General features: G+C 38.8%; 6 protein-coding genes across 12 annotated transcripts; 3 read left to right on the top strand and 3 right to left on the bottom strand.

Annotated features, from left to right (window-relative positions):
• Positions 1–1,881: 1,881 nt before the first annotated feature.
• On the top strand, positions 1,882–2,869 carry LOC126794926 (uncharacterized protein At3g17950). Its single transcript, XM_050521722.1, has 2 exons — positions 1,882–2,103; positions 2,206–2,869. Exons 1-2 carry the CDS (start codon positions 2,020–2,022, stop codon positions 2,698–2,700), a joined length of 579 nt encoding a protein of 192 aa, XP_050377679.1. The 5' UTR covers positions 1,882–2,019; the 3' UTR covers positions 2,701–2,869.
• A 2,248-nt stretch (positions 2,870–5,117) lies between these two features.
• Positions 5,118–7,806, top strand: LOC126795160 (uncharacterized). Of its 3 annotated transcripts, none has more exons than XM_050521989.1 (6): positions 5,118–5,137; positions 5,298–5,426; positions 5,653–5,816; positions 6,519–6,611; positions 6,729–6,887; positions 7,458–7,806. In XM_050521989.1, exons 2-6 carry the CDS (start codon positions 5,306–5,308, stop codon positions 7,548–7,550), a joined length of 630 nt encoding a protein of 209 aa, XP_050377946.1. In that variant the 5' UTR covers positions 5,118–5,137; positions 5,298–5,305; the 3' UTR covers positions 7,551–7,806. The 3 variants fall into 3 exon arrangements, with proteins under 3 accessions (XP_050377946.1, XP_050377947.1, XP_050377948.1); XM_050521990.1 differs by having other exon boundaries at positions 5,122–5,137; positions 5,295–5,426; XM_050521991.1 differs by lacking the exon at positions 5,118–5,137 and having other exon boundaries at positions 5,218–5,426; positions 6,522–6,611; positions 7,458–7,805.
• A 659-nt stretch (positions 7,807–8,465) lies between these two features.
• Positions 8,466–13,994, top strand: LOC126793739 (uncharacterized). 5 transcript variants are annotated; one of them, XM_050520353.1, is made up of 12 exons: positions 8,466–9,055; positions 9,231–9,488; positions 9,711–9,953; positions 10,101–10,250; positions 10,460–11,877; positions 12,348–12,421; positions 12,541–12,622; positions 12,697–12,822; positions 12,989–13,095; positions 13,252–13,409; positions 13,538–13,779; positions 13,869–13,994. In XM_050520353.1, the coding sequence occupies exons 1-11, from the start codon at positions 8,615–8,617 to the stop codon at positions 13,775–13,777; spliced, it is 3,297 nt and encodes a 1,098-aa protein (XP_050376310.1). In that variant the 5' UTR covers positions 8,466–8,614; the 3' UTR covers positions 13,778–13,779; positions 13,869–13,994. The 5 variants fall into 5 exon arrangements, 3 of the variants coding, with proteins under 3 accessions (XP_050376310.1, XP_050376309.1, XP_050376311.1); XM_050520352.1 differs by having other exon boundaries at positions 13,538–13,994; XM_050520354.1 differs by lacking the exons at positions 13,538–13,779; positions 13,869–13,994 and having other exon boundaries at positions 12,999–13,095; positions 13,252–13,400.
• Positions 13,995–14,182: 188 nt separating this feature from the next.
• Positions 14,183–17,017, bottom strand: LOC126793740 (surfeit locus protein 1). The gene is made up of 7 exons (XM_050520355.1): positions 16,788–17,017; positions 16,603–16,700; positions 16,112–16,350; positions 15,433–15,607; positions 15,069–15,352; positions 14,743–14,823; positions 14,183–14,564 (listed from the first exon to the last, which is right to left on the bottom strand). Exons 1-6 carry the CDS (start codon positions 16,975–16,977, stop codon positions 14,754–14,756), a joined length of 1,056 nt encoding a protein of 351 aa, XP_050376312.1. The 5' UTR covers positions 16,978–17,017; the 3' UTR covers positions 14,183–14,564; positions 14,743–14,753.
• A 701-nt stretch (positions 17,018–17,718) lies between these two features.
• Positions 17,719–18,664, bottom strand: LOC126793830 (non-specific lipid transfer protein GPI-anchored 3-like). Its single transcript, XM_050520459.1, has 3 exons — positions 18,295–18,664; positions 17,987–18,037; positions 17,719–17,834 (listed from the first exon to the last, which is right to left on the bottom strand). The coding sequence occupies exons 1-3, from the start codon at positions 18,662–18,664 to the stop codon at positions 17,719–17,721; spliced, it is 537 nt and encodes a 178-aa protein (XP_050376416.1).
• Positions 18,665–19,323: 659 nt separating this feature from the next.
• Positions 19,324–21,849, bottom strand: LOC126794434 (UDP-D-xylose:L-fucose alpha-1,3-D-xylosyltransferase MGP4-like). Its single transcript, XM_050521148.1, has 4 exons — positions 21,188–21,849; positions 20,422–20,583; positions 20,022–20,237; positions 19,324–19,891 (listed from the first exon to the last, which is right to left on the bottom strand). The coding sequence occupies exons 1-4, from the start codon at positions 21,662–21,664 to the stop codon at positions 19,682–19,684; spliced, it is 1,065 nt and encodes a 354-aa protein (XP_050377105.1). The 5' UTR covers positions 21,665–21,849; the 3' UTR covers positions 19,324–19,681.
• Between the last annotated feature and the right edge of the window lie 1,725 nt (positions 21,850–23,574).

Genomic DNA, 23,574 nt, shown 5'->3' with positions numbered 1-23,574 from the left:
CATATTGATTTTCTACTCCTCCCCCAGCTTTCTGATTAGTGTTTACAGGGAATTAAGCTTAAAAATCATCTATTGATGCATGGGATTCTCAGGCCCTGATCATTAAGCATCAAGCCCTGATCATTAAGCAGCAAGCAAGACTGGTCCATTAGAGAATCATAATGTGCATGACTCTACAAGTTTTCATGTGAAGCCAATGAGTGCTTCTGCACTCGAGACTTTTTCACATGAATCATGGCCCCAATGTCTAGCTGTAAGTTTATTGCTTGTGACCCTAGCTATAAGATTAAGAATTTAAGAGACCATGAATCATGGCCTTGAAGGCTTGAAGCAATGCCTTGGTCTCAAATGGAGGAACCTAATAGCATTAGGGGTCAAATTACGGCCTTAGCCATCACAATGCACATCAAAGAAGCTCTAAATGGACGGTTCGTCTTGACTACAATAGTAACCGTAGTGTGCCTAAGTCCAACCGAAATTGGGGCCATGACTCTTGTGGTCTCCGGTGTCGGCAGCTTTTCCTATTATGGGATTAGACCTGAGCTTTGGTACAAACTCTGAGAGTAGTAAATGCACGAGATCAAAGTTATACCAATCAAGACGAACATAAGTGTAAGACTAGATTCATTGACATTATCTTTTAAAGCCCGACGCCCTTTACATGGTTGAACACAATGAACACTAGACTAACCACCCAACAAAAAATGTATGATTTCCGAACCACCTAACTTAAATAATCCAAAACTGAAAATCATCGATTGTTCAGTTATATAAACAACTTGGACGATTTTATATATGATATTTAGTGATTCTTAAAAAAGACCTTGTAATCAAGAAAATAAATAGTTCGGATGATTATTGTCGGTGTAATAAGGGTCGCTAGCAAAAATATATCATAAGGTAAAACACATGTGCAACAGTGACGTACTATGTACAGATTCATTGAGTAGCCAATGCATGAGATCAAGATTGTACAGAAGCACAAAGAATAGAGACTAGATTCATTGACAAATCTCTTAAAAGCCAGCTAAATACTGATTTGTTTAGTAGTGTTTCATAGTATGAATATCAAAATTCTCACAATTTAAATCTAAATTTCTAAAAATTTAGTAATTCTTATTATATTTGAGGTCAATTTTTATTGACTTTTTTTGTACCCACACAAAATGAGTTTCATTCAATGAAGTGCTTCATGGTAAAATTTTCTGCCAAATACATGTGTTTTTCTTTTGGGTGAAACGTTGGTTGGACGATATGAACAATCCTAGTCACCCAGCAAAAAAATTGCAAGATTCCAAAACCACCTTATTCCAATATAACCAAAATCAAAGTCGTCGGGTCGTTCAGTTGTACATCTTACGATTCAACAACAAATTGAGATTACTAAAAGTTGATCAACTAACGGGTTAATCTACTATACATCAATGTATGCTATACATCCTACATTCAACGGTTGATAACGGATATTATTTTTCTGACCCCACTCACAAAACAATATCGACCGTTGGATGTGAGATGTATAGTATACATTGATGTATACTAGAATTTTCCTCAACTAACTGTGTATCATGTAAACATATTACTATTTTACAACAAATTCACCCAGATGGAGATTACCAAAGATGAAGCAAATAGACTACAGTGATTTTAAGAGAACATAATCACCTGGAAAACGAATAATTCAGATTATCAGTGTCCATATAAACTGAAATATGCGGAATTTAAAGGGACTTGTTTGATATTAACCTAAGAGAAAGAAAATATAAATTGAAGAAAATGACACACACTGGGCAAACGCAATCCAAGTGACCAAGTCCCAGTTTAAACTAGTTATAATCTGAGCCATCACCATCTCTCCTCAGTCTCTCTCTCTCTCTCTCTCTCTCTCTCTGCAACTCAGTCACCCCAAAACAAAGGCCCAGACTTCATTCACATCCTCAACTCCACATAAAGACATAAAAGCCTTCAAATTTCGAAAAACGAAGAAGAAAGAAGAAAACCAGAGAGGCAGAAAAAAAAATGCTAGATCCAAGAAACGACTTGCTTCCTCCTCCTTCCTCTCCCACCAACTCCTCCGTCTCCTCCTCTGATCTCGACACCGAGGTTTTAACTGATTAACTCATATCATTTCCCTTATTATCTGCTGTTTTAAAATAATTAAATCTCCGAAATTTTGTTAATGATTTCATTTTGCTGGAATCGCAGTCTACAGGGTCGTTTTTCCATGATCGGAGCACCACGTTGGGAACCCTAATGGGAGTGAGTTTCCCGGCAATAACATTCCGAGCGCCAAGCCAGAGCCGCCGGGAACTCCAGTCCGCCGCCGGCGCCAGCGGTTCGGGGAAGACGAAGAAGCCGAAGAAGAAGAAGAGCGCCGCTGCTGCTGCGGTGGCCGGAGTGACGGAGAGGCGGCGGAGGTGGTGGAGGCTGTGCCGGGATGACGGGACGAAGCCGGCGTCTCTGGGGGAGTTTCTGGAGGTGGAGAGGCGGTTTGGCGACGGCGCTTTTTATAATACGGCGGCGGAGCTTGAAGGGGTGATGGTGGCGCAGCAGCCGAGGAATGGAGGGCAGATGTTGTTTGCTGACGGGAGGGTTCTGCCGCCGTCGAATGTGGACGACGGGGCATCTTCGTCGACGGCCGGCGGGCTTTGTAGATTTCCGGTTTCTCTCACTGCCATATGCAGTGGCGGTTTAGCTTAACTCCCTCTTATTTATTTATTTTTTATTTTTAATGACGATATTAAATCTCTTAATTTGTCTCGGTGTTTATTGTGGAAAGGGGGAAATGGGATATAGGAAAAGAAAAGGAAAAAAAAAGGTGAGTCTTTGATTATGGATGTTTTGCTTTATTCCTCAACATGTCACATTGAAGAAGCCAAGTCACATAAAGTTGTGGATTTGCTTTGCACTATAATCAGTATAATGTGCTGCTTTCCAAGTTGCTTATGATGGCAATCATTCAATTATGTGACTTATTTTATATGATAGCCCTAATCACTTTGTTTGGTCATTTTTAGCTACGGTAGCTTGCATTTCGTGTTAACAAAATTGAGAGACATGTCACGCTTTGAACTAGTCATATGTCAAATTTTTCTTCCGTTTAATTTGCCTTTTTAATAACGCAGAATAGCTCAGTGATATGTTCGCAAATGACACATTTGTTATGGGAAAATTTGACCAACAATTTCCGACGACTCCACTAATATCCCTGATTTAAAGTTAGTAGAATTAGAAGGACGCAAACCAATTCTAAGAAGCTAGCTAAGCCCGAGTTGTGAAAGCCTGAAAGGACTTGGGAGGGATGGGTTGCGCACCAAGTGAATATCCATGAGAAAGAGACGTTCAAAACCTATGAAACATAAATCCAGCCCAATTCATTTCAAAGATGACAAGTCATTACTCATTAACAATAGCACAAATAAATAATAATAGTCTATGATACATGCAACCTAGCAGATTGATTGGGTTTTGAATGAAAGTTATGCTCCGTTTTTGCAAATAAATATGATTGGAGATGGAACACTACTAATCATGTCAAGGTTACTAATAAAACAAGGAATCTACAAACTTGGAAATCAGATTGAGACGAAACTAAATAGTGCATAGGAGCTGTTTAATATATTGTTAATATACTTTGCTTGATTGGCTCTGGCTGGAGTCTCAAAATAGCAATGAGTTTTTTTTTGGGTCAGAAAATAGCAATGAGGTTCACCTTTCATTTTCAGAGTCAGATCATACAAATAAAACAGCTCTTTAATATATATATATATATATATAGTCCATATATCCAGAGTGAATGTTCAATCTGAAGTTTCAGAGTGAAGTTCCAATTTTAGCACACTTTTCGGTCAATTTTTTTCACCATAAGCGATTCAATATTTAGATATACTATTCAAGATCATCTCTACAAAATTTCATCCAATTTGACAATGATTTCAATTGAGTTTTTAATTGAATGAAGTGATTTCAATTGGATTTTGTTCAATTTGGTAGTAAGGAGAGCACGTGGTGAAGCAATGAAGCATGGAGCAAGGGTAGGGGACTGTAGAAGGGTTCACTTAAGGACACCACCAAACGAATGATTGGACATGGTAACCAACAATTTCTTTGATCTTATTCTTAGCTAAGGGTAAGCTACTACAGAAGGGTACCTAAGACAATATACACTGAAAATAGGATCTTCTGGAGAGGGTATATATGTACCTACATTTTGCAGGATTCGAGTGAGAGAGGAATATGTAGGTAGAAGCGTAGAGCCGTAGAGAGGCGGAAGGTCTAATCTTTGCTATAGTTATGCAGTCACTTTCCAGTGAGCATAGGCTGCAATATGGTAGCATTAACTTCTAATTATAAGGTATAAATATTAAGGTATATGTAGAGTTTTTAGATAATAATGACTATTATTTAAATTTTAATTGTAAAACGGCTACTATTTTTTTGTTAACATCTAAGACGCGTAGTTAACGGACATTTTTTAAAATTATATATAAACACATATTCATTACATCATTTTTCATTCCTCCAATATTTCAATTCTAATTTCTATTCATTGTCATCAGTAATTCTTATATATCCTCCTTCTCATTTTCTTCAAATGAAACCGATGATTACTTTTATCGAATCATGGCTTCATTTGATCAAGAGCAAGATCTTAGCTAGTTTTTGTCTCTTGGTCAAAGAAATCTAGTAGTTTTATATTGGTCGTTGAATGATTAAGCTCCAACCGAGTTCAACAAGAAATGAAACCCAGAGAAACCATTAGTGAGACGGCCTAGCTTTTTGCAAGTGTTCTTCTGTTCAAAATTCTATTCATTTTGAAAAATTGTTTTGGGACCGAAAATTGTAATCAATCATTGGTTATGATGCGTATCACTTAAACAACTTATGTCAGATTTGCAATAAGTTTATCAGTTCTATCAAAGCAGCAAAGCTACATAGCTATGAAGCTACTGTTGGACTCATACACAGTAATTTTAATTCACAAGACAAAAGAGGGTAATTTATTCGTGTAAATACTATTCAAAGGAAAAGAGTAAAAACCGAATGGGGGGACGTGGACATGTCAAAACCGAATGTGTACCAGTCATCTGCAATCCATTAACGCTCTCTCTCTCTCTCTCTCTCTCGCTTCTACCAGGTACTTTCTCTTCTTCTTTGAATGATGATGTTCATTCTTCGATTCATGTCTACTTTAGCCACTGAACTATATGTTTCTCAGTAATACCCAAGAAATATTTTCCTCATTTACTTGTGTTTTCAATTGGGTTGGTTCGATCTTTCGTGTTCATGTGAAGAAGATTGAAGGATGGCATCTCTTCCACATGGAAACACTGCATATTGTAAAAGGGGACCTGTTTCGTCTATGGGTATCTCGGCTCTTCCATTGACACAACTGAGGGTCAGAGCTTTTGATGGTTTGGTGAGAGGTCAGTTGGCACTTTTGTTTTTCTTAACTTGTATTAGCTTCAGCAGTTGGGATTATTCCAGAGGATTTTCCTCTTCTACAATTGGATTTGGTTCTTAGTACTTTTGCTGATTATGTTCTGCCACTCTTCCGTTTTTGGTAGAATTGATAGCTGGTGTATGGACTAGCTCTGAAGGGTACTTTTTGTTTGTGTGATAATGCTAAACTTAGTTGCTTATAACTTACAGGAAGAGGTGTAACTCACAGCTTATGTAGAAAGGAGACATCCCTTTTCTGGGGTAAATGTGGAGTCCACAACATGATGTTAAAAAAGGAGATCATTAATATCCCCAGAAGTAGCAGTTCTTCCAACTCTAATGGGGAAGAAGACAACTCCCCTGGTAACACCAAGGTATGCATAAGCAACTGATAAAGAATAACTATGCTTATAAATTTTCTCAGAAACATGAATACGAGCCCTTAGATGTATTCAGAGGAAAAGTGGTCTCTGAAGTATGATTGCAAGCCATGCAAACAGATTTTAACCAGCCCAGGAGTTGGTATACAGTATACTCACTATATATTCATATAATTGTTCAGTTTAGTGACTAATACATGTACTTTAAGTTTTCCCTTCGAGAAACATTGGTATTTACTGTAGTTGAAACTTGAGTAGAATAAATAAGAATTGTTTAACTCTACATCTATTTGCAAGTAAATATTGCAATCCAAATGCTAAGGTGTTGAGTGACGATTGAGTCCAAAGATTACTGCTTTGAATGCCATCAGTCTTGGGCGTAGCTAGTATAGGGCGAGAGGGGTCGATTGACCCTTCTCAAGTTTGAATCATGCTATTAAGATCCATTAACCATGGAGCAATTATGGATTGACATATACATTTGACCCTTCTCAATTTTGATAAATTCTTGATTAGTCTCAAGTATCTTTAAACATCAATAACATAAAATAAAATTTACACTACTTAGTCCAATTAATAATACAAATCCATGGGTTTCTTACCTTATATATGTATGCTTTCATTCTAACATTTACTCAAAGCTGTCAGCGAAGAAAAGATGCTAAGATTCATCTCTTTTTTCTTGTTATGTTTTAGCAGCAAAAATCTTTTGGATACTCAAGGAAGGATGTTATATTGATCGGAGTTGGAGTAACTGTTATAGGCATTGGCTTGAAAAGTGGATTAGAGGTACAGGCTTTAACTAACTCAGTCCTAAATCTTGGGGAAACTTCATTATACACCCATTTCTTAATCTTGAGTATACACCTAATCATGTAAGTGTTCTCTCCATGATGTTTGATGCAGTTTGTTGGAGTCGATCCTTTGCAAGCAGGGAATGTGGTTCAACTGGTACTGGTGTTGGGCCTTACAATTGGATGGATTTCTACTTATATTTTTCGAGTTTCAAATAAGGAAATGACATATGCACAGCAATTACGTGACTATGAAAAAGCAGTCATGGAGGTATGAGTCTCTGCTTCAAATTCTCGTTCCTTTCCTTTCTCTGTAGTAATCTCAATGGTTTATTATTATAATAACTACATATAAGAGTCTCTGTATCTCTCTCTCTCTCTCTATATCCATCTATCTATCTACTTGAATTTCAAAAGTGAATGATGCGAATTATATTGTCTACTAAGTAGGAGGAAGAATTGACAAAATACATTCTATTTGGTCAGAGGTTCATGCTTAAAGAAAGAACTACTTAAAGGGGCGGTGTACTCTTTTAAAAAACTTTCAATACAATTTCGTTTTATAAAATAGATGTAGTTCTGATTACTATTGCCAAGCGTTCATGGAACGGGGCATGAAGCTTCTTTCTATTAGGGATTCAGCTTAGTGAAATTGTAGGCGCTGCTAATTAGAAACTGCACAGTAACTGTTGTTTTTACATCACAATGGTGCATATGAAGTTATAGTTTGTCACCAAGCTGCAGCTGTATATGATGTATATTAAATGTTTCGTTTATTTGTACTACAGTATTTATGCTTTTCACTGAAAACCCATTTGGGTCAATTTTTCTGGATATGCAGAAGAGGTTAGAAGGCCTAACTGAAGCAGAACTAGAAGCATTGCTCGAACAAGTTGATGAAGAGAAGAGGCGCCTTGGCGAGAAAGTGAACTAAAGACTTAAAGCGATTGTGTATATAGAGAGGTAGTGAGCTTATAGTTATATTATGAAAGTTTCCTCAATTATACTCTGATAAAACCACAGGCAAAGCAATAGGTAATGTCCAATTCACTTCATTACAGCACTCGGAACTTCCAAAGATTTAGGAATGATTTGATTAAAAGGGACATTTATTGTATGAACGATGAACAATTTGTGCTTACAATCAAGTGGAATGTAGATAGATTGTACAACATTACACAGAAAATGTCTTGAAGACAGTTGGGGATGTAGTTCACGTTTGATTGTCCCCGATCACATATCCGTTTTAGACCAAACCAAAACCAAACCACATGAAGCTGCAAAGTTCCCTTTCATCGACACTTTCACACTTTCTGGTTGAGCACACAAGGGTAGGTTTATCCATCTGCCTACAACTTTGAAAGAAAATGAGCTGTGAAAGTGAAACCCCATCAAAAGTGGGAGCTTCTATCCGAAATGGGGTGAGAAACCCTAGTCCAATATCGGCTCCCTATAGTCAGTACTCCGACGACAATGTAACTCTGTTCACCCCTCTCAGGCTCTCATGACGCAAAGTTCTATTTAGGCTAGTTAATCAACTGGCCACGACTTTCATCAGCTTAGGACGTAACTTAGGAAATTGTGTAGCGAACTATAGACACGCCAATGTTACCGCTTCCGGTAAAATTAACGCGTCACCGGCACCGGAAAACCGCGAAAGTCAGTTGGAAGCTGAAATAGAGCTATAACACGTGGGCAAACAAACAGCGTGGCGGGTTTCACAGCTGTAGGAGTGCATGTAGGCCAGGTGTCCTCAAATAATTACGCCTTGCCAAATTTTCTTTTTGTATTTTTGTTTATTCGCGAAGATCGAGATCACTAAACCCAATCATTATAACTGTCGTCCCTCTCTCTCTCTCTCTCTCCAGCCACCTCCGTTCCTCTGCTTCTTCTTCGCCTCTCTTTCTCTCTCTAGATTATTCCTACACGGAGAGGATGCGATTCCGCGTCGTGAAATTACGAAACTGACCTCGAAGCAGCGGCGGCCTGAGATTTGGAATGGCGATTGTGACCGGCGATCGCTACCTGGAGAAGCTAGTCCAGTTCGTGGACAGCCACGCCGGTTCTCTGATCGACGGCTCGTTAGTGCTGAAGCTCAACCCGGCCGGCTTCCACTACGTCCACTCGCGCCTCGAGGCCTTGCACGAGCTCGAGAGCCTCCTTGCCGGCGCTCCCGTCGACTATCTCCGAGCCTACATCTCCGACCTCGGCGACCACCGCGCGCTCGAGCAGCTCAGGAGGATTCTGAGGCTTCTTACCTCGCTTAAGGTCGTCTCGGTGCTGCCGGCGTCGGCTAAGGATCCCACGCCGCTGTCGTTTTGGCCGTTCGGGAGGCTTAGGGTTTTGGAGCTTCGAGGTTGCGATTTGTCCACGTCGGCGGCGAAAGGCCTGCTCGAGTTGCGGCACACCTTGGAGAAGATCGTCTGTCACAATTCAACTGTGAGCTCAATTCATTTTTTTGGTTTGCTGTGAATTTTACTGCTACTTGTTTTTCACTTTTACAGTTTTGGTTTACAAGTTTTATGCTTAAATATGAATTAGGTGTCGATTTTCGTGTTTTTGTGCACAATGTATAGCTGTTAATGTGCTAATTGAAGTGATCAATCCATGTTAGGATGCTCTGCGGCATGTGTTTGCGAGTAGAATTGCAGAGATCAAGGACTCGCCGGTGTGGAACCGGCTGTCATTTGTTTCGTGTGCTTGTAATGGCTTGGTTCTGATGGATGAGTCTTTGCAACTACTTCCGGCGGTGGAAACCCTTGACCTCAGCCGAAACAAGTTTGCAAAAATTGACAATCTTCGCAAGTGTGGCAAATTGAAGCACCTAGACCTTGGTTTCAATCAGTTGAGAACGATTTCGTCAATTGGTGAGGTACTGAGATTTAATATATAATGCCTAGTTGACACTAGCTTGTTACACATGTCCGCACAGCTATAAAGTTGAAATTGTTCATTTGGAATCAAAATTAAGAGAAGTAATTATCATATAAGTTCACAGAGAAGTGATACTCCCAGTTGTTTTGGTCTATTTTTATTTTTGTTTAATTTAGGAATTAGATTTGGATCCATACTCCAATTTTGTTGGACCCTGCAGGTCACCTCACGACTACTTAAACTTGTTTTGAGGAACAATGCTCTAACTTCGTTGCGTGGGATTGAGAATTTGAAGTCACTTGAAGGGCTTGATGTTTCCTACAATATTATTTCCAATTTTTCAGAGTTAGAGTTCCTTGGTGGTCTTCCATCTCTACAAAGCTTGTGGTTGGAAGGGAATCCATTATGTTGTGCCAGTTGGTATCGGTCACAAGTATTTAGCTATTTCTCTATTCCGGAAAAAGTAAGCTATGAGTTATTTAATATCTCTCTGGACTTTATGTTTCTCTCTCTGTTTAGTTATAACCCCTCTACTCTATGAAGCATTCATTTCCTTTATATCATCCTGTCTGTATGTTTTCTAACTTTTTTCTGATGTATGGCTGAATAGTTGAAGTTAGACGATAAGGAAATCAGCACCAGAGAGTTTTGGAATAGGCAACTAATAATTGCCAGTAGACAGAAGCGACCTGCAAGCTTTGGGTTTTATTCTCCTGCAAAGTGTGATGATAAAGGAGGTGCAAGTATCAACATAAGAAGGGTAAGCCAGTGTTAGATTTTTTGGAAGATTTATACATTCCGCTGCACTTAATTATATCTGAATTTAGACACTTGATTAGTCCTTTATCTGGAAAAAAAATTCTGTATTGAATGGATTTGTTTTTACATAAATAGATTTGTGACGTCTCTACTGTCCTCTGCTCTGTTGTTGACTGACGTTATGATGCCTTGGATGATCCTATGTTGCAGAAAAAGGTGTCTCGTCTTGCCTCCATTGTAAGTGAAGAAGGCAGCACATCACTATGTTCTGATCAGGAGTCTGTGTCTTGTGACAATGAGATACATAGCAAAGAAGAACTTGTAATATCTGATGAGGAAGCGGAAATTGTTGATTTGATGACTAGAGTAGAGCTAATGAAGAAAGAGCGCTCTGTTCTTTGGTTGCGAGAGTTCAAAGAATGGTTGGATCATGCTCCTGAGGATTCTGTGGACCCCAGTAGACCTAGTGGGATAACATTACAAATTTCCAGGGAAAATTATATAAGAGAAAAGGCACACAAGAGGCAGCTTGGCGACAACTCCAGGTTTGTCTCAGACTATGCTCAAGCTTCAGGAGATGAGAGCAGTACAAATGTTTTAAATTCAGATACTTCCTTCTTGGATATGTCTACTGGTTTGCACACCCATCACTTTGATCAAGTTGGTTCCTTGGGGAATGCTGGTTTTGTTATCCCTATTGGCATGAAGAGAAGACATCTGGATGAAGCCCTAAAAGATAATCCACATGAAGGGGTGGGTAATGTCCCTTTACAGGCAAAAGGTTTCCATGGTCAGATATTTACAAGTCAAAAAGGTCGTGGGATGGTAGAAAATCTGAGCATGTCATTGTCTTCTATAGATGATATTTCTGAATCTCGCTCATCGTCTGTGTGTCCGGGATCACCACCTCATTATCAAAAGGACATTCTCCATCGTCGTCATAACTTGGAGGAAGAAATTTTACAGTTATCTGCAGAGTCATTTTCATTGGCATCATCTGATAGCAATACCAGCTGTAGTGAGGATGAAAGCTGTGAGTCTAGGCAGTCCTTTAAAGGTAATCAGCTACTGAATAAGAGTATGGAAGAAAATCCGTCTTCAGATCCTTTTAGGTTGTATGACATGAGATATGAGGTTCCCCAAGTAAGAGGCAGTGACAGGTGTTCAGAAGGAATAGGTGCAGACCAATCGCTGCGATCACATGCCAGTGACATTCCTGAAGGTGATTTGTTAGAGAGGAAAAAACACAGACAGAAAATAAAAAGAAGAGTTGTTACACTACTTGAAGACGACAAGATGGCTGGGCAAGCAGAAACGTTACCAATACTAAATGGCAGTATGGAGAACTATATAACGGAAGGGGAAAATGAGCAAGAGAATCAATCTCTTCATGGGGTTAACTTTGATGAAGTTATTGGTAAGAACCAGATGTTGACTAATACAATTAATATTTCACAATTAAATTGTATGACTGGATCTTCTGGGGCTGAATGTTGCTCTTCAAGGAGTGATGAATTTATTGAGGAGTATTTTAGAAGGAATGTTGCAGATATGGGAAATAATGAAACTTGCAAGCAGTACATGCGCTGCTATTGTATACTTGAGCTGGATTCTCTATGTAGAGAAAGGTAAAGCTTTCAATATGTTCAAGTCAAAATTGTATATATTTATAGAAACTTTATTAATGCAATTCAGAGATGGCTATTGGCTGGAATTATGTCATCTTTTACTTTATTCAAGTATACAGGTTACTTGCTGTTTTATTTTCTTTCACGTTTTGGGGTTCTCTGTTTTGAAGTTTAGCCTCGCACTACAGTTCTTAAATTGGCCATGGTGAACGTGTTGATAAAATACATGTATTTTATTCTTGGTAAAGTAGTTTGGTGTCATATACATACATATTTACACTTTAATGTTGTGTGACGAGCACACATTTTTATAATTCCATTCCGACTGTTCTATAGATAACTTATATATGCTCTCTATATGAGATAAACATACTTCAAGCTTAGCATGTTATGGTCTTATTGTTGATGGTGTCTTATGTCAAGTCAGGCATTGGTCCTTTGTGTTTATGTTTTTCATGTTTTACATGCAGAGAAGTAGCTGTCGTGCTGAGCAGTGAAAATAAAGTGTACATCCTACTGATTGGTATTGGAGGTGATGGATCAGGTTGGGTTACAGGTCTTTGCAATTGATTTGCATATCATTATTTCTTTTCCTCTTGAACGATCATCACTTGAAGATACCGTTGCTGTTTGGTTAAATTTTTGAGAGCTGGTCTTTTGCAGGCACTATTTTGAAGTTGCAAGGTTCTCATAGGGTTGAAGACATAAGAGAAGTGGTAGTAGGTGTAGGACTTCAGGTTGTGAGGTTAGTGAATAAAGGTACTTCTAGCAGAGGTGAAAATGAGCAGTTCCCTAACACCCTTTTTCCTATTTGCGTAGGGTGTTTGTTGAGGAGAACACAACCTACCTGTTTAAAACTAGAAGCATTGAAAGTTCAAGACAATTACTTTCGACTTTAACAGTTATCGATTCTTATTCTCCCATTGATAAATTTTGTTTGAGAAGGTAATTACTTCCATTTTCCTTTACATAGTAGTTGGAAATATCAATTGTCTTGCATTTATCCATGTAACATTTGTTTTCTTGAAAGATATCCCTATGCCTTATTGGTTCATAGAAATACATCTATTTCTTTGTTATGATAGACTGGTTTTGGAAATTTAAATGGCAGTTTGGAGCAGGTTCAGGTCGGATTGTTTGAGAAACAAATATGTGGGGGTTCAAAACTGAGCATATTCCAGTATTCTATGGTGCAGTTTTGGTGTAGTCGTTGTGAAGGTATGAAATATTAAGAACATATATTGAACAGATATAGTGGAGTCCAAAGGATTTAACTTGTTGTAGTACCTATCCGTTTATAGAGAATCCATGACTTATTTTTCTGTTTTCCCATATCTAATTTGTAACCCTCGTTTTGATTTCTACATCTCACAGATGGATCATGGCTTTCAAGGTCAATATTCGTGGCTGGAGAGCATCTATTTGTGTGCTCTGAAGACCTCGTGCTTTTTAGCTCTTTATCAGTGGATATGTCTCTTCCTCCATATTTCTCACTTGACTTGTGTTGCTCCATTGCTGACATATCTGAGCTGGTATATCACCAAACTGTTCTCCCCCCCCCCTTAAATTTACACTGTTCTGCTTTAACATCCTTGGAATCAGCACCTTTTCATTCTTATATGCCATAATTGATAGGTTTAAGGTGACACTGTCTTTCCAGGTTGTTGAGACCAGGGGTAATCTGTGTGTAACCTTAGCTGTCGAGTGTGCAATCTCAGAATTCTCTTCACCCAAAGCTGGGAAAGAAGACCCGGGCGAAAATGAAAACACAGCTTTAGGCTCTATGACTTGGAAACTCAAGTGGTTTTCTGAAGAGAGTCTGTTCAACTTTGTGGCATTGTTGAAGGCAATCCATGCTGGCTTGAGTCTTTCTCCTTTGTTGATAAAATGTACATCATGACGGTAATTTTGTTTTTACTCACCCTCTAGTTTGGTAGATTCTCACCCGCGGGTTTTGATATTCTTGTATTCATTTTATTCTTTTCTTATAGGGTTTTGTTTCCCCGTTTGGTTGCTGATGATGGTGAGTCTAGGAATTCTTTGATTTGTATCATACCAGTCCTCTTCATGTACCCTTCTGTACAGTGCATACATCGAATGATATCAGTCTCTTAAGCTCTTGACCTTTCCCCTGTTCAGCTTGTTTCCTGTGAATTCTTATTCATCTTGGATAGAGATATTTTTTTCTGAGGTTTTGGTCTGACCCTGGACAGAAATGAAATGCGAAGCAATCTTTTCTGATTAGCTTACGTTCAATCTAAAACAAGAACGCAGAGCATCGCATCCATAATCACAAATTGAATTTTCTTTTCAGAATGAATTGCATTCTAATTTATTATGCTACGAGATTAAGAGGGTGTCAATGGAATCTCAATCAGTTCCCGCAAAGATGATGATACTAACAACCGGAAAACCTTACTATTCTCTCTATAAACCTCCAATCCTCATGGTCATAACTTGGCCTTCCTTTTTCCAAGAACAAAAAGAAAGGAAGAAAAAAAACAATTTCCTGTTCACGAATCTCCTAGGTGGTCAGATTACAGCAGTCGACTTCATACATGGTATCTTTACTTGTTCCGATCAGACATCCTCCTGCCAGAGTTGTAGGAAGAAGGATAGGAACACCGTAATTTCTCACTTCTTTTGTGTTCTAATAAGCTTTGCTGTGACTTGTGTGGATATTAATCCTGCAATAGAAATGAAAACAATCAATAACTATCCTCTTCAGACGATGACAATGTTATATGCTGACAATGATCAATTCCCAGCATTCATTTCTCACAGGTGGACATTTCAAAAATAACATTTTCATTTTAAGTGACATTCTCCACAAGATCTATGACTTCTATCGGATCAGGATCTTACAAGGGAGTCTGCTACCTGCGAATCTTTTTTGGTCTTAGTCTCATGAAAGCCATAAACGTAACTGCTGCCGATAGAGAATACCTGCCAAATTTGAAATCAATTAGAGGTCAAATAAGATACTACATTACTACCCTAATTAGATACTAAATAAAAAAGAAAAATCCTTTGTCAACGAGGCACTTGGGATATCACATAACCAGAAAACAGAGACTGAACATGACCAATCACCCCTTTCCAGGTTTTAGGTTTACAAATATGCTACTCATGTCATGATGCAACCAGATCCGCATGTTTAAACACATGACAATGCAAGGTGCAATACCCACCATGTCAAAGTATAATTTAGATGGTCCTGAGGCATGACTGAACTCCGAATCAAGGTATTGCCATCTTTTGGAAGCGGATAGGGGTTACTAGGATTGACACCTTCGTGTATGTCTTCAATGTAAATAGTATCCTCAGGAAGTCCAACACTACGAGCGATTGCAGGAACATCAACATAGAACCACTGGCCAGAGTTTGGATCATTTGGTGGAACAAATATGCTAGGCTTTTCACTCCCTCGAATTACTCCAACAACTTCATCAAGAGCATGAGTAGGGGGTTGATCCTGTAGTTTGCACAAAAGCAGTGTCAGATTCACATCTGTAATTCTACCACTGCAAAATCACTGATATTATGGAAAACAACCTCGACAACTTTAGGCTTCTTCGACCAGAACCCCCACCATGATGCTCTTTCCTCCTCATTGACGAAGGTTGGCGTTGTCTTAGAAGGTTGTTCATCATCTTGTGGAAGTTCTGAAGACTTATCTTTCCAGCTGCGGGGGACCCATCCTCTGTTCACCAATATCGGTCGTTGTGAACTGGAAGAAGTATATTTAAGACAGTCAGCAGATGACATGCAAGAATTGCTAATCATATGGAAGTCATATTTGTGAATAAAGTTTTCTCCAAGAGATATATTGATGCGATATTTGAGGGAAATACAGATTATGGACCCTTAAGTTTTATATAATGTCAGAAGCAAGAATTCTAACTTTCTGATACAGAAAACTGTTTCTTCCAAGCAAGTAGAGAATTTAGCTTCTCTGGGGCCTGAGTTTGACATTGATGCACCAATATCTAGAAGATACTGAGACTGCGAAATCATTACTTATTATTTAACAGTAGAATTCGGGATCCACATCAGGGAAATTGTAACAGATATAAGGATGACTCATCAAGGGTTCAATGTGTATACACCCTAAGAACTCAAGTCCCTTAAGCGCAGTTGAAAGAGAGATAAGAAAATAATATGATATGCAATACATACATTATGTAACCGACTAATTGTGGTATGCTAATTTATGAACTCCGATTTCATTTACCTCTCGGCTTTGTCAGAAACCGGCAGAAGGGGTGTGATGATATAGTAGCCATTTTCAGTCAGTCCTGAAATGCTTCTTGAACGAGGCCCCACATAGATTGACCTTTTCTCATCGAAATGTCCTTTACACAACACCCTCCTAAACTCCAAATCATCCAATTCTTCAGTTGATGGAGAAACATGGTAAAATTTCAGAGGTCCCATCTCCAATCTTTCCCGTCTATACTCTAGCATCTTTATCTGTGATACAAAAGCTCATTAAAAAGGTCATTGCATAGCGCATTGTTACTACACTGTCCCCAGAGTTTCTCAATTCATTTCTTAAGAATCCTAAAGACTCAACCATCTGAATATGCATATACACATGTGAGAAATAGCTTTTATCTGTATTATAAATTGCTAAATATGATTTCTGTAGCTTAATTACTATCACTTCTGAGCTGCAAAGTTACTAAAGCTTTAACTTTGGAAAAAACAACACAAATACAATACCTTGTCTTGCCTTCTGACAATCTGCCAAGTACCAAGGCCAAATGTAATAGCACCAGGAAGAAACAGCAGCCATTTCGACCATCTAGACCTTTCCCTCTCTAGACAAATCAGAAAACCAATAAGTAAACAGTAAAAAGCATCAACCTTTGCGCAAATTGAAACAGACCCAGAAGGCCAAGACCCACCTGAAGCTTGGGAAGAGACTGCAGACTGAGACTCAACTACTGAGTCAGCTGCAGCAGCAGTAGAGCTGAAGGAGGAAGAAGACTGAAATGAACCCAAATGTTTGGGAATGGAAGACAGGGACCCACTAGTAATGTTACGACTGTAGAGCTTGCTTATGGTTTTGGCAAGGGAGGTTTTTGTAGTTGCCATGTTGATGAATTTGACATTTGGTTTTGTGTTTTGCTAGCTGTGATCGGAGGGGAAGAGGTTTATTGTGTCTTGTCTTGGGAGCAATTACTTCACTTTGGGTTTAGATTGGTCCTTAGCTTGAAGCCCAGTGATTACTTGTAATGGCCCAACTTCAAGGTCCATACTAGGGTTCCCAAACCCTCTATATATAAACCTCCCCCTCCATTAGAGCCTCTTCTCTTTCAATACTTCACCCCCTGCATTTAGTGCATTCCCACTCCTGCTCTTTTGGTCTGCGTTTCATTGTCGATTCATTTCATTTGTATTTTGGATTGGGATGCACTTGTGTTTGGTTTTGTGTTATGGCAGTCAGTGTTGAATTTGAGGGCTGAAATACGGTCAGCCACTCGAGCCCGATTGATTGCCGACAGTTATGAACATCTATGCTTGCAGCTGTCGCTTTACCTTGCGGCTTCTGCATTCAAAAGTTCGTAAATTTACGTTTTTGACATGTCTAATTGCCTATAGTTCTCGTCTGAGTTGTTCATAATTGTTGCGTTTTCACATTTTGATGACTTTTTTTGGGTTCCGACTCCAAAGGCGAAGTCTTTTTCTATCTCTTGGTAATTTTGGTTCGAAATCTGAATTGTGAAAATTGCACCATTAATATAAAGAACTATAGACTTGGTTACAAATAGAGCAGAGCAGGACTAATGTGATCGACATAGTGCATAATCCGGAAAAACATGAAATTGATTCGAATCAATTTATTAACCTATCTAAAATGCTGCTGCTGCTGATTAAAGCCATAAAGAAGGCAGCAAATCCTAATCCCTCGAACTGAGAGTGTGAATGAGCTGCATTTTTCTTGGGAGAACCTGTTACAACAAGGAAACCGTTCGGTGAACAACTAAGAATCAGTGCAGTAGTGAACAGAGGGTATGATTTAAGTGTGGTGTGAAATAGTTAGAAGTTGAATTCTGCATATCCAAAAAACCTAATCTGTGTGAATATGCAAAAGAGTACTTACTATAGTTCGAAGTTGGTGGAGTTTCTGGTGATTTAGGTGGTGATGTTGAATCTGCATCAGTGATAACAATTATCAAACATTTCGAAATGATCAGAACACAATCAATAAGATAACCAACCATACATTTCGAAATTATGACAAAATTTTAACCCAATTTGTCCCATCCCTAACGCAGAAGCCTTCATGTATACTTTATGCTTGATCATGTCATACGCACACGAATAAAATGACATCATCTTGATGTACGTGCTTAAGACGTGGATTTCAATTCTAAAACACTAATTAGCAAAGAAGAAGCAAATAGTTACCTTTCTTGCAGATAGAGATGTCAGCATTGGCACCGCAGGCCTTGGGAAGCTTCAAGGCCTCATCCTGAGTAAGGTTAAGCTTTTTCAACACATCAACATTGTTAAACAGTCCACACAGGCATTTCGTGTCGTCGGAAACCATCTGCTTCAACGGCAAACAACACGATACCGGCACCTTCTCCGGCGCATGCAAATAAGGTTGGCATGGAATCAGTTTCTTCACGCATGGCATTGAATCAGTTGGATCACCATCACCATCACCGCCACCAGTCACCGATACTGCTAGTCCTCCTCCGGGAAACTCCACCGCAGTCGATCCCACAAGGGCCACTAAACCTAATACCATCAGAAACAGACACTTTGAAGCCATGATGATGTTTATTCTTCACTTCAGAAAAAAGAAGAAGAGAAGCATGCAAGTGAACAATTAGAGGATATGTGTTTGGTTATTCTGAACGTATCTTATGATTTTATAGTGACAGAGTTTTTGTGATAACTGCTGTTTCTGGAGAGTTGGTTTTTCTTTCGTGACGAGGTGGTTAGTTTTGATGACGGAGTAGGTTTTGGAGGCAAATCCAAATAGTAGAACCGTTTTTCGACGGTTAGAGATTCTCAGTCCACAGAAGATTTTTCAACCCATTTTGATTTGTACGCGGAAGTTATGAACTTGGAGGTTATCATCATCAGGTTCGCACTTTATTTCCAACGAGTAAATAGGGACAAAATGCATAGCGCCTTCTTGAATTTTTAGAACGTTTTTCCTTTTGAGTGTTGAGATGCTCAGAGGCGTATAGAATTCACAGTTGTACACCAGAGCACGATACCTATCTTAATTGAATCCTTTTTCCGTACACTAATACAAAGTATCAGTTAATCTGTATGTTGATAATATAGCTTCAGAAATTTTGAAGGATAAATATGTTCGAACATTTTGAAAGCTTGCAGTTTGATCATTGCTATCATGATTCGCCAGGAAGGGTTGTCTTTCGAAATGCGTGCACTAAAAAGTAACAATAGCAATTTCTAACAAAACATCTGGTGATTTTTATATAAAATATGTAGTTACATCAAATTATGCTTCCCCTTACAAGTTACATTAAATGGGGCAGCTTCGACAGTAGAAAATGTGAGATCAAAAAGAATATACCTAACTCGTAAAAGATGGTACAAGCAATCGAAAACAATTCCTAGCATCAAGACGTGGTTGAAACCGCATCATCTCTACCCAAATTCTCATTTCTTCCCTTCCCTTACTTACCATCATGCGTGAAGCTCAAACATATTGGTGGCAAGCATTTGCTTTCATTTTCCAACTGGACTGGACTGGACTGGACTGGACTGGTAGTCAATCAAAACTGGCATACATATATCATGAGGTCGTTCAATTTCATATTCTCCCAAGAGGGGACTCATCAGCATGATCATCTACCAACCAAAGATCATAATCATGGAAGCGCTTTATCTTCTTCTCGAAACCTAAAATATAGTTATTGTGGATTATAACATGCATTCCCTTAGATTCCTTTACCCATGTCTTGTTCTTGAAATATAATCCTCCAGTTGGGAATGCAGCCTGCGGCAGCAGGTAGAGATCCGCCTGCAGAAATTCATTAACATAATCATGTGACAGATCCCAACAACTTGAGTGGCAATTATTGAATTACACCTACCAGCATTTGTTTGCATAGATGGGAGATATCAGGCAAAAAGATCAAACGAATAAATACCTGTGCAGCATTTCTGTCTAATGCCCAGTTAAAAGCAGGTTGATCATTTGCTTTCTTTGCTCTGGACCAGGGCTGCTGCTCCATTTCCTCAATCCACTTCTTCATAATTAATTTTGCTCCTCTTGTAGGACGTAAAAAGATCATACAGCTGCATATGTAAGTGCGTCCTTTCTTACCTATAGGTGGCAAATCATGAGAATGGTTCAGAGGTTTGACCTGGTCACCCAAATACAAGAAATTACTTCTAGATTTGACCAAAAATGAAGGGAAGAAACATTGAAGAATACATAAGACTTCTGAGGTCAGATCCAATAGACTCCTCAAAATTGTTACAACAAAATATTACTAGAGTACTTTATTTTGAGTTCTTAATTGTTAAATTAAAGTTGTTGTTACTTACAGGAGTCATATCATCTGTGAAGTACACATCATGATTCCCTACCAGATAAGGAAAGGGATCGGCCAACCACACCATATCAACGTCATTGTACATCACACTGTATCCAAGCTCCAAAATGTGTAAAAGGTGGCGCGGCCTTCTAGAAGTAAAGTTGAAGAATCCCTAAACCAAAAAACCATTCAGGGTTACTTTTCACACATTGGAGTCGACTAATCATCAGAATAAAAGTTGAAGCAGGTTTGCTCGAGATACCAAACTACCAAGTGAACTAACAAATTTCACTTTGCATTTCAAATGGATAGGAGAAAACAAATAACATGCAATCATCTCCTTGAATAACCAACTCAGAATGTTTTTATCAAATCCAGCTGTAGTACATATTAAAAAGAAGGAGGCTAGCAGAAATATACATCTGCAAACCAACATTGTAACGGAATGCTGGGGGCAATCACTGTTCTCAGACAAGTCGTAGGTAACTCAGCTTAAACTCTGCGTCAGTCTATTACTATTACTACACTGATATTACACAAGTCCTATGTAACTCAATTTAAATCCTACTAATCATTCTAGACCTGAGATTTGGCTACTGCGCAATGTTCATCATACAGAGTTGCAACACAAATCCTATTCATGTCAGCATCATAACATCGTAACATCATAACATCAAAATAAGCTCAGGTATCCAAATTCAACCAAACCAACTCATAATCAAAACACAAACTACAAGTTAAAAAACCAAACCCAGATACAAGATCAAGAACAATACCTGAGAACCAAACTTATGGGCAGCTTTAGCATCAAGAGCCGGGGGTATAAGCACGGCGTGGCCCGGCCACCTCTCATTGACCTTATAGAGCGTTGCATAGTCCTCAGCAATGACAAGCACCTTGTCCTGGTGCTTCTGCCTGGCAATGCTGATCAACCAGTTGTTCAAAAACGGCAAGTAAGGCTCACTCACTGCACAAACAATCAAGGTCCCATTTTGGGCCACAAAGGCCGCAGCTTGGGCCAATGTGTAGTCCCTCCATTTGAGATAGGGCTTGTTTGTGATGAACAACAGACCATTGTTCATACTTGTCCATGGAAGAAACACACCCAGTATTATTAAGAGGAAGAGAAGGACTAGAAGGGTTATTGGGTTGAAAGATGAGAAGGGTTTTCTGGGATTTGAGGAGGGTTGGGATAGTGGGTTTGGATCTGAAAATGGGTTGTGGAGAGGGCGCTGGTGTAGGAACGCCGACATTGAATTAGGGTTTGCAGGGAATCGAAATTGAGCTGAATTGGATGGTGGGATTTGTAGAGGGGGTTGAGATTTGAGATGGGTGCCTGTGAAATTGTTGAATTTTGAAGGAAAAGGGATCAAGATCGGAGCTTTAGATTTGTTATGTTGCAGAAGGGAATGAGATTCAAGGGGGATGGAGGATCCGGATGTGGAGTGACCCGAATAGAAGTCCGAACCGGTCCCGCGTTAGTTTTGGCGGATTAGGAGGCTGTGCTAATTGAATTTACCTTCTTACCTTATTTTTATTTTCATTAGGCTAAATTTTAATAACGGTATGTGACATTTGTCCCACTAATAATTAAAATTATTTTATTTTTAAAATTATCATATAAGTATATAAACTACATAATTTGATTTACTTTTGATACATATTGTTATTCACTCGATTAGTTGATACGGTTACCGATATACTTTCATGAGTGATGAAAAAGAGAAAACTACTCTTACTCGTTTTACATTGTTTCTCTCTCACTTATTTGTCTGCGTAATAGAAAATTTCTTCAAAATTATCATGTAAGTGGGGGATTATTAACAATTTTACTCTGAGTATCTGGGTCTTAGGGTTATAAAATAATTTATCCCCCCCTCTCCCCTATCTTGCTCTAAATCATAGTTCCCGTCAAATCTGGGTCTTTTCCTTGCATTTTGCTTCTTTTCTCCTCCTCCTTTTGCACTACTCCAATTATTAGTTCAATCAACTTATTATGCAGGAGGAAGAGAAACCCATAAATTTCAAAGAAAGAGGGGGGGGGGGGGGGGTGAAATTATTTATAACTCTAAGACACATATACCTAGAGCAAAATTGTTAATAACCCAAATACCAATAATCTCATTGATTACACTTACAACATAATTTTAAAGAAGCTTTCCATTACGCAGACAAAAAAGTGAGAGAGAAACAAAATAAAACGAGTAAGAGTAGTTTTTCCTTCTTCATCACTACTGAAAAGACTAATTTACTCCTGAAAGTATATCGGTAACCATATCAACTAACCGAGTAAATAGTGATATGTATCAAAAATAGATCGAATTATGTAGTTTATGAGACAAATGTTATATACCGTTCTTAAAATTTGGCATTTTCATTATGACCTGCTTCGATGGTGTTATAGTGGATACATATACTGGCCATCCTAATATATCACCCTTGCATTTAAATCAATTCCGTGTAATACCAAATGTGTGTCAATATTAGTACACCTTAAGACAACCAACGTCTTGTCGAAAAAAAAAAAAGACAACCAACGTTAGCTTCTGGCGAGTGGCGACAGGAAGTGAAACTGAGCAACATAGAGGCCTCTGTCGAAAACGAAGTGAAGCCTCATGCAAAATTGAGGGACACGAAGGCCTCTAGCGAAACGGAACCTCTGGCAACGCAAAACTGAGCAACACGGAGCCTTTGTCATGGATTAATTGGCAAGAAAATAAAAAATGGGGGAAACACACAAAAATGCATGGTACCTTGTTAAGGGCATAGATTGCATTTTCATGATAACAATCAAGTTTGAGCAAATGCTCTCTCTTTTAGTATGGGAAGAAATGAGCGTATTGAGAAGATAATGTGTGTAGATGTTCCAATTTTATCAATTATGAGACAATGGAGGAAAATTTTAAATGATATATATGTAAAGTAAGCAAACGTGTAACCAATGTACGTGGTGCGTACTTAATACGTTTTATATTCAGACAAAGGAGAGATTGATCGAGTAGCGAACATGAAATGATGAAATCCAAAACAAAACTCTTGGCACCCGATATTGGCACGGCTCAATCAAACCATCAAGCTCTAGTCATCAGTACAGCACGAGGTTAGGTTGAACCGTACCAACACCAAGAACATTCAATATCTCTATGAATGGCTCAACTTAATT

This window comes from Argentina anserina, chromosome 5 (genome assembly GCF_933775445.1).
Source record: "Argentina anserina chromosome 5, drPotAnse1.1, whole genome shotgun sequence".
NCBI classification, from domain to species: domain Eukaryota; kingdom Viridiplantae; phylum Streptophyta; class Magnoliopsida; order Rosales; family Rosaceae; genus Argentina; species Argentina anserina.
The sequence above is the reverse complement of the archived record's forward strand: the minus strand, read 5'-3'. Positions and strand labels throughout refer to the sequence as shown.

Bases quoted from the DNA above. Each gene is read 5' to 3' on its own strand.
- LOC126794926 (XM_050521722.1), top strand. From the start codon at position 2,020: ATGCTAGATCCAAGAAACGACTTGCTTCCTCCTCCTTCCTCTCCCACC. The intron at 2,104-2,205 runs GTTTTAACTGAT...CTGGAATCGCAG, and splicing joins CCTCTGATCTCGACACCGAG to TCTACAGGGTCGTTTTTCCA.
- LOC126795160 (XM_050521989.1), top strand. From the start codon at position 5,306: ATGGCATCTCTTCCACATGGAAACACTGCATATTGTAAAAGGGGACCT. The intron at 5,427-5,652 runs GTCAGTTGGCAC...TATAACTTACAG, and splicing joins TTTTGATGGTTTGGTGAGAG to GAAGAGGTGTAACTCACAGC. The intron at 6,612-6,728 runs GTACAGGCTTTA...TGTTTGATGCAG, and splicing joins GCTTGAAAAGTGGATTAGAG to TTTGTTGGAGTCGATCCTTT.
- LOC126793739 (XM_050520353.1), top strand. From the start codon at position 8,615: ATGGCGATTGTGACCGGCGATCGCTACCTGGAGAAGCTAGTCCAGTTC. The intron at 9,056-9,230 runs GTGAGCTCAATT...AATCCATGTTAG, and splicing joins TCGTCTGTCACAATTCAACT to GATGCTCTGCGGCATGTGTT. The intron at 9,489-9,710 runs GTACTGAGATTT...TGGACCCTGCAG, and splicing joins CGATTTCGTCAATTGGTGAG to GTCACCTCACGACTACTTAA.
- LOC126793740 (XM_050520355.1), bottom strand. From the start codon at position 16,977: ATGGCAACTACAAAAACCTCCCTTGCCAAAACCATAAGCAAGCTCTAC. The intron at 16,351-16,602 runs GTATTGTATTTG...TTTGTATCACAG, and splicing joins TTGTCAGAAGGCAAGACAAG to ATAAAGATGCTAGAGTATAG. The intron at 15,353-15,432 runs GTTGTTTTCCAT...TGCAAACTACAG, and splicing joins AGAAGCCTAAAGTTGTCGAG to GATCAACCCCCTACTCATGC.
- LOC126793830 (XM_050520459.1), bottom strand. From the start codon at position 18,664: ATGGCTTCAAAGTGTCTGTTTCTGATGGTATTAGGTTTAGTGGCCCTT. The intron at 18,038-18,294 runs GTAACTATTTGC...TCACTGATGCAG, and splicing joins CATCTCTATCTGCAAGAAAG to ATTCAACATCACCACCTAAA. The intron at 17,835-17,986 runs GTAAGTACTCTT...TTGTTGTAACAG, and splicing joins TCCACCAACTTCGAACTATA to GTTCTCCCAAGAAAAATGCA.
- LOC126794434 (XM_050521148.1), bottom strand. From the start codon at position 21,664: ATGTCGGCGTTCCTACACCAGCGCCCTCTCCACAACCCATTTTCAGAT. The intron at 20,238-20,421 runs GTAAGTAACAAC...TTGGGTGACCAG, and splicing joins TCACAGATGATATGACTCCT to GTCAAACCTCTGAACCATTC. The intron at 19,892-20,021 runs GTATTTATTCGT...GAATTTCTGCAG, and splicing joins TAGACAGAAATGCTGCACAG to GCGGATCTCTACCTGCTGCC.